Raw genomic sequence first — 8,723 nt, forward strand, 5'->3', positions numbered from 1 at the left:
GAGAAGGTTTACTGGAAGGTTTACCTGGAATTGGAGGCTGGTCTTATGAGGAATGATTGGACAGGCTGGGCTTGTGTCCGATGGAGTTTAGGTGACTTGATTGAACCGTATAAGATCCTGAGGGGCCTTGACAGGCTGGATGTGGAAAGGATGTTTCCCCTTGTGGAAGAATCTAGAAATGGAGTCACTTTAAAAGTAATAGCTTGCTCGGTTAAGGCAGAGGAGAACTTTTTCTCTCCGAGGGTTGCGAGTCTTTGGAACTCTCTTCCTCAAAGGGCAGTGCAAGCAGAGTTGTGAATATTTTTTAGGGAGAGCTGGACAGATTCTTGCCAAGCAAGGGGGTGAAAGGTTAATGGGAATGGTGGGCTTAATGGCCTCCTTCTTTGCCCTTTGATTCTCATTTACATTTGAAGAAATGGTTAATCCCAGAACTGAAGGGGTTGGATTATGAGGAGAGGTTGAGTAGACTGGGACTGTACTCGTTGGAATTTAGAAGGATGAGGGGGGATCTTATAGAAACATTAAAAATTATGCAGGCAATAGATAGGATAGATGTGGGCAGGTTGTTTCCACTGGCGGGTGAAAGCAGAACTAGGAGGCATAGCCTCAATATAAGGGGAAGTAGATTTAGAACTGAGTTTAGGAGGAACTTCTTCACCCAAAGGGTTGTGAATCTATGGAATTCCTTGCCCAGTGAAGCAGTTGAGGCTCCTTCATTACATGTTTTTAAGGTAAAGATAGATAGTTTTTTGAAGAATAAAGGGATTAAGGGTTCTGGTGTTCAGGCCGGAAAGTGGACCTGAGTCCACAAAAGATCAGCCATGATCTAATTGAATGGCGGAGCAGGCTCGAGGGGCCAGATGGCCTACTCCTGCTCCTAGTTCTTATGTTCTTATGTTCTAAAATGTGGTTTTGAGGTTATAATCACATCAGCCGTGAACTTATTGAATGGTGGAGCAGGCTCAAGGGGCCGAGTGGCCTACTCCTGCTCCTAATTCGTACATTATCACATCCTTTATAATAGATAGTAGCATTTTCTCTCCGACGGATGTCTGTGACTGAAGGGTCTGTGGTTCTCCATTTTCTCTCTCTCTGCTTAAATAGTGGGGTTACATTTACCGCCATCCAATCTGCAGGAACTATTCCAGAATTGATAGAATTTTGAAAGATGATCACCAATGTATCCACAATCTCGACAGCCACCTCTTTCAACACTCTGGGATATTGAGCATCAGCTTTTGGGGATTTATTAACTTTCAACCACATTAATTTCTCCAGTGCTAATTTTAAACTAATACTAATCTCTTTCAGTCCCTCGTGTTCACTGGTCCCCTTCAATTTCCTGTATCTTTCGCCGTGAAGACAGACACACATTGTTTAGTTTCTCTGCCATTTCCTTATTCCCCATTATAAACTCTCCTGTCTCTGCCTGGAATGGACCCACATTGGTCTTTATTAATCTTTTCCTTTTCACATTTCCATAGGAAATTTTCCAGTCAGTTTTTATCTTTCTCGCCAGTTTTCTCTTGATCAGTTTATTGATCCTTCTTTGCTGAATTCTAAAACAAGTTCCCAATCCTTAAGCTTACACTCATTTTGGCCATTTTATGAGCCTCTTCCTTTGACCTAATGAATCTTTAATATTTCTTGTTCGCCACGTTTGCATCACTTTTTTCCTGTCTGAGATTCCCTGAGACGGAAAGAGAAGAGAGAATGAAATGCAGCCCTGGATGTAATTGAAGCAGAAACAATAACAGCAGAATCCGTCACTGTAATCAATTGTGAACTTGTTGGTGTCTCAGCAGGGACGAGGAAACACAGAATCCCTTCCCACACTGAGAGCAGGTGAACGGCCTCTCCCCGGTGTGAACTCGCTGGTGTGTCAGCAGGTTGGATGAATCACTGAATCCCTTCCCACACTGAGAGCAGGTGAACGGTTTCTCCCCAGTGTGAACTCGCTGATGTTTCTTTAGGCTGGATGAGTCCGTGAATCCCTTCCCACACTGAGAGCAGATGAACGGTTTCTCCCCAGTGTGAATTCGTTGGTGTACCATCAGGCTGGATAACTCAGTGAATCCCTTCCCACACGGAGTGCAGGTGAACGGCTTCTCCCCAGTGTGAACTCGCTGGTGTCTCTGTAGGTTGGATAAGTAAGTGAATCCCTTCCCACACTGAGAGCAGGTTAACGGCTTCTCCCCAGTGTGAATGCGCTGGTGTGTCTGCAGGCTGGATAACTGAGTGAATGCCTTCTCACACACAGAGCAGGTGAATGGCTTCTGATTGTGAACAAGTTGGTGTCTTCGCAGGTTGGTTAAGTCATTGTATCCCTTCTCACACTGAGAGCACGTGTACGGCTTCTCTGCAGCATGAACAAACCTGTGTCTTCGCAGTTTGGACATGTTAGTGAATCCCTTCTCACACTGAGAGCAGGTGAACGGCCTCTCCCCTGTGTGAACTCGCTGGTGTGTCTGCAGGTTGATTAACCGACTGAATCCCTTCCCACAGTCAGAGCAGGTGAACGGCCTCTCTCCAGTGTGAATTCGCTGATGTAAATTCAGGCGAGATAACTCAATGAATCCCATTCCACACTGAGAGCAGGTGAATGGCCTCTCCGCAGTGTGAATTTGCTGATGTAAATTCAGGTGGGATAACTGAGTGAATCTTTTCTCACACTGAGAGCAGGTGAATGGCCTTTCCCCTGTGTGAATGCGTCGATGAGTCTCCAGCTCTGATGGGAATCTGAATCCCTTCCCACAGTCCCCACATTTCCACCTTTTATCCATATTTTGGGTCTCCTCGAGTCTCTCCAGGTTGGACTATCAGTTGAAGCCTTGACCACACACATAACACGTGTATGGTTTCTCCCCGCTATGAAAGGTGCAATGTTTTTTTCAGGGTGTGTAACTGGTTAAAGCTCTTTCCACAGTCAGTGCTCTGGGACACTCTCACTCAGGTGTGTGTGTCTTGGTGCTTTTCCAGTCACAATGACGTTTAAAATCTTTTAAGGCCAACAGGTTGGGCAAACATTATTCCTTCTAGATAATGGCCGATGAATCGAGTGACTGTCAGAACTAGACGTGATGTTTGAGATTGCTGTCTGTAAATCCTATCGTTTTAACATCCTGTAAAATGAGTTTACAAAAGACATCACAGTCAGTACAGGATAGAAATTCAGAACAGATTATTTTAATTTCTCAGGAACATCCTTTCCTCTCTTGTTGCCCAAAAGCTGTAAATCTCCATCCCACACACTCTCCCTCCATTCTCACTCTGCTGTATCTAATATTCACCCTCCCAATTCTCCTGAAGGTTCTGATTCAGGCTGATTGACAGATCCCTGCTCACTGCTTCCTGTCCTGGACACAGATCATAACAAACAGGAGCTGCAGTCGGAGATTCAGCCCATCAAGCCTTCTCAACCATTTAATGGGATCATTGGCCGATCTACGTCAGCACCATTTTCCTACACTATGCCCCATATCCCTCGATATGTTCAATATTGAGAAACATGTCAATCTGTCTTGAAAATACTTGAAAATACAATCCTCTGGGGTAGAGAATGCCAAAGCTTCACTACAATGTCTTTAAATTCATTGAAGATCCCGGCCCCGTGTCACTGTCCGTGTGGAGTCTGCACATTCTCTCCGTGTCTGCATGGGTCTCACCCCCACAACGTAAAACGATGTGCAGGGTTGGTGAATTGACCATGCTAAATTGCCCCTTAATTGGAAAAAAAAATTGGGTACTCTAATTTTACTTTAAAAAAATGAATTTACTGGATTTGGGCGTCGCTGGTTAGGTGAGTATTTGTTGCCCATCCCGAGTTGCCGTTCAGAAAGTGGTGGTAAGTGGTCTCCTTGCACACCCACTGTGCTGTTCGGGAGGGAGTTCCAGGATGTTGCCCTAGTGACAGTGAAGGAACGGCAATATATTTCCAAGTCGGACTGGTGAGTGACTTGGAAGGGAACCTCCAGGTGGTGGGGTTCCCAGGTATCTACTGCTCTTGTCCTAGATGGCAGTGGTCGCTTTGCTGAGCACCTTCGGTCTGTGCGCATTCAGGACCCTGACCTTCCCGTCTTCAATTAAGGGACAATTTTACCGTGCCGATCCTCCAACACTGCACATCTTTGGGTTGTAGGGGCCAACGCCAAGCAGACATGGGGAAAATGTGCAGACTCCACATGGACAGTGACTCAGAGCCGGGATTGAACCGGGACCTCGGCGTCGTGAGGCAGCAGAGATTAACCACTGTGCCACCATGCTGTCCCTGCTTGCCATTTTAACACAAGACCCTGCTCCATCAGGGGCAGCAAAGTAGCACAGTTGTTAGCCCAGTTGCTTCACAGCTCCAGGGTCCCAGGTTCGATTCGCAGCTTGGTTCACTGCCTGTGTGGAGTCAGCATGTCCCCCCCCCCCGTCTGCATGGGTTTCCTCCGGGTGCTCCGGTTTCCTCCTACAGTACAAAGATGTGCAAGTTAGGTGGATTGGCCATTATAAATTGCCCTTTGTGTGCAAAAAGTTTAGGTGAGATTACTGTGTTACGGGGATGAGGTGGACTTAAGTAGGATGCTCTTTCCAAGGGCCGGTGCAGACTCAATGGGCCAATTGGCCTCCTTCTGCACTGTAAATTTAGTGAATCCTTTTAGCCAAATAAATGTATCAAGCTGAGGGAGCAAAGGATGTCAATGTCTTTAAGAGAGAGAGAGACCTGGGCCAAGCTGTCCAGATCTGCACCCTCCCTGAATTCACTTCCTTTCCCTTCAGTTGCTGCAAGTGACCAATTGAAGGTGAGAATGAGAAAATAAATGAAAGGGGGAGAAAAGAAAGTGTTTTACTCACAGATGTTGGGCACAGCAGGATGTTTCAGTCTGTCTGAAGCTGAAACGTCATTAACACAAAGCCCGCGCGCTGATTGGCTGGAGGACCAGAGTCCTTCCGGTCCTCGAATTCTTCCGATTGGCTGCTGGCCGACTGAAAAAAATGGGCAACGGATGTCACGTGGTCATGGATGCCCTTTTGACCCTAACAGGAATAACCACCACTGCGCATGGTTACCTCTCCTTTGGACATGCGCAGTCCCGGGCCGCCCCACGCCCGGTGGATAGAGCGGTTTCCCCGGCGAGGCGGATTATGGGTGATTCAGCCGCCATTAACCATCTCCTAACCAGTCTCCAAACTCCTGGGACTTGGATGAAAGTGGGAGTGGTGGGGCAGTGACCCCATTCCAGACACAAAGTACATGTCATTGGGTTTGATTTTGACATCCCCCGTAGAAAACAGTTTGTTAACTTCAGACACCTGGGTGACATATTGGGGAGGGCAACAGCTGTGTGAAGCTGAACCCGAGAGTCAGCACCTTCGGGGAGGAGAATTGGGGGAAAAGCAGAAGGATAGTGGGATGAATTAGTGTTACAATCAATAGGGAAGGAGTGTGTGGAGGCAGAGACAGAAAGAAGCAGTATTTTCTGTCACATGATCATGAGCTGGGACAATTTTATCAAATCATTTGTGAAACCTGGATTTACAATATCCTTGTGAAACACCTTGGGATGTTTAATTACATTAAATGTGGTGTATAAATGCAAATTAATCTGTTATTGAAGGCTGTCACTTGGGCTCCTCCACTACCCAGAACACCAAGTCCCTGATCATGGACAGTCAGATTAACCGGTTTATTCACACAGATCCGACCAGCCCACCCAATCTCAGTGAATCTGCTGTTCTCAGGCTCCCTTGTAACTCCATCCCTGCACTCGCTGCGCTGAGCTCAAGTGTGAACAAAGCATTTTTGTCTGCAGATTTTTAGTGTGAGACTTTAAACCTATCAGGAGACGGTGAATCGGCCGGGTCACTGCTCTCATCAAAATACAAGGCTGAGGGGCTAATGGAGGGCTGCAAATTATGAAAGGTTTTGATACACATGAAGAATGTTTTCACTTGTAAGGGTAAGACAAAAACTAGAAACAATGAATGTGAGATAATCTAATCAGGAATTCAGGAGAAACTCCCCAGAGAGTAGTGGGAATATGGAACTCGCTACCACAGGGATTGGTGGAGGTGAATAACATCGATATATTTATGGGGAAGCTGGATGAACACATGAGGGAAAACTGAACAGAGGGATACACTGATAGAGTCAGATGGGAAAGCATGAGAGGAGGCTCAAGTGAAGTATAAACACTGGCATGGATTGGTTGGGCTGTTTCTGTGCTGTATATGCAATGTAATTTAGCCGTGTATTGCCTTTAACTCTCACATAGTAGATTCCGGGTTAAAGAGAAACAGTTTCACTCCCAGAAAAACATTTCAGTTCATTGAACAATAGCTGGAAACAATCAGTGCCTCTTGTCAGCCAGGTGTCCGTGTGAGGAGTCAAGATATTCAATTCAACTACAAAGATTCATGTAATTTGTACCAATATATCTTTGAAGAGCAGCTCTTTCCTTTCAAATGGACTGGATTATTTTAATTTATCAGGTTTTAATCAATTCTTTAAAGTGCTTAATTATCAGTCTTATTCAAATCGGAATTTGTTTTATACAAGACAAAGTAGGCACATGATCAGCACCCCATTCACCATCTCCACCATTGATACCCAGTGGCAGCAGTGTGTCGCATCTACAAGCGACACAGTAACACAGTGGTTAGCACCTTTGCATCACATTGCCAGGGACCGAGGTTTGATTCCGGGATTGGGTCACTGTCTGTGAGGAGTCTGCACATTCTCCCTGTGTCTGCGTGGGTTTCCTCCGGGTGCTCCAGTTTCCTCTCACAAGTCCTGAAAGTTGTGCTGTTAGGTGAATTGGACACTCTGAATTCTCCCTCAGTGTACCTGAACAGGGACCGGTGTGTGGCAACAAGGGGATTTTCACAGCATCCTTTAACGGCAGAGGGCGCTGTGGCCGTTGGATAGATTCACTGTGGAGCTCCAGTGAACGAGTCTGCCCACGGTCCCCTCCCCCAGTCTCACCTCGCCAGCTTCCGTCCTTCATCAACCCAACCCTGCGCAAAGAGCAGCAAAGACGGGAGCATGGAGTCGAGGTGTAGATCAGCCAGGAGCTGAATGAGTAGAGGAGATCCCCTTATTAAACTTCCCGTAAATGTGTTTTAATGGGGATTGGGGCCAGTTCTAATGTTTGTCTGTCTGTCTATCTCAAATATTTTAACGTGTTAACTTACAGCTTCAGCATCTCAGATACACCAACCCTATTGGATGTCCCCATTTTTTTGACCTGATCCAGGTTTGACTTGTTTATTAACTAAACACCTTATTATCTTCCAGGTCTTAATAATAAACAGCGGATGTGCCAGATTCAACTGGATTTCCTTTAGTTCCTCCCACCTTTCCCAGATATCAAAAGGAAATTGGATGGGGAATTGAGAGCAATAAACTCACAGGGGTACGGGAATAGAAGGCGCGAATGGGACTGAATGGATGATTTACACAGGGTTAGCATGGACCCGATGGGTAGAATGGCCTCCTCCACTGCCCTAATGCCTCTCTGTCTATCGTTACCATCTCTGTAGAGATTTATAACTTATTAAATGAAAGGAATCTCCAATGGAAAGAAAACCAATGGACAAAATTTCACATTTTCAAACTTTTACTCAACAAACCAACTAAAATCGACACAAACCTGAATTAACAGGGACTGGATATTTCACAGGACAAGAGAAATTTCACTTTAATAGTCAGTACAACAAAGATACATCCCACATTGTTCTGAGCCCTCACATTACTTCCTGTGGAAATGTTGCACCATGGACAATCTCACAGTCTTCCCAATCTCCCTCTGCAATGTCGGATACCTCACTTCCCACCCAATGGACTTGGCCTTCGAGTCACTTCCACCAACAGCCGCATTCTCGCCAAGGTCCGTGAATATTGTGGACACCAACAAAGTGCACGTCTGTAAATGCTCTCTCTTTCGGGTTGTGACGCTCTTATGTCCCCAGAGACTCCATTTTTGGATCTCTTTAAACTGTATGGTTGGATTTCGCATAACTGAAATAGAAGCAAGTGGTGTTTTCCGATCCACATCCCCCTGCTCTCCTAGCCTTCAGCTAGCTGTCCTTTCCTACTGTGTAACACGCGACGTAACACAGTCCTTGCTGTATTCTCAGTGCACTGCTTCAACACCCAGATCTGTTGGAAGCTCCACGCTCTGTTTTGAACTGCAGGTTTCTTTATTAACTGTGTCTGTCCTTTACCCCCAGCAACCGAACCTGCTTCAGTGGGACGGAAAGTGTAACTGAATATACGATTATCTGTCTATTCAGCCTTGGCTTCTTCAGCTTTACGTTCCCAGAGCAATCTCAGGTCACATGGTCATTTCTTGGAACTGATGACCTCAGAACCAAGAAATCAATTCCTCTCCTTCAGAAGAATCTCCAGTTTCACTTTGGGTCTTAAAGGGTTCATTACACAAAAAAGTATTTTCCTAAAATAATACTAAAACAGTACTAATAATTATTATTAATCTTACTATTAGATTATTAAAGGTATTTCACAAAGTACCTGGGTCATCACATGCCCTCCCATCCCCAAGGAATAAAGCTTCTGAAGTAAGCATGTTTTCAGAATCCTTTCATATTACAACATATTTGAACATTATAAACACGGTAACAATGTCTTTATTACACACTGTTCAGATAATGGTTTCTCTTTTTCCCATTTTACAATAAAACATATCACCTTGGCAATACTATAAGCTTAACCCTGA

The 8,723-nt window shown here is 45.3% G+C and overlaps 1 protein-coding gene across 1 annotated transcript; it reads right to left on the reverse strand.

The window, feature by feature from the left end:
* Positions 1-791: 791 nt before the first annotated feature.
* Positions 792-4,892, reverse strand: LOC119951219 (oocyte zinc finger protein XlCOF6-like). Its single transcript, XM_038774257.1, has 2 exons — positions 4,840-4,892; positions 792-3,122 (listed from the first exon to the last, which is right to left on the reverse strand). The coding sequence occupies exon 2, from the start codon at positions 2,781-2,783 to the stop codon at positions 1,776-1,778; it is 1,008 nt and encodes a 335-aa protein (XP_038630185.1). The 5' UTR covers positions 2,784-3,122; positions 4,840-4,892; the 3' UTR covers positions 792-1,775.
* Positions 4,893-8,723: the final 3,831 nt, after the last annotated feature.

Source organism: Scyliorhinus canicula, chromosome 17 (genome assembly GCF_902713615.1).
Source record: "Scyliorhinus canicula chromosome 17, sScyCan1.1, whole genome shotgun sequence".
Classification (NCBI taxonomy): domain Eukaryota; kingdom Metazoa; phylum Chordata; class Chondrichthyes; order Carcharhiniformes; family Scyliorhinidae; genus Scyliorhinus; species Scyliorhinus canicula.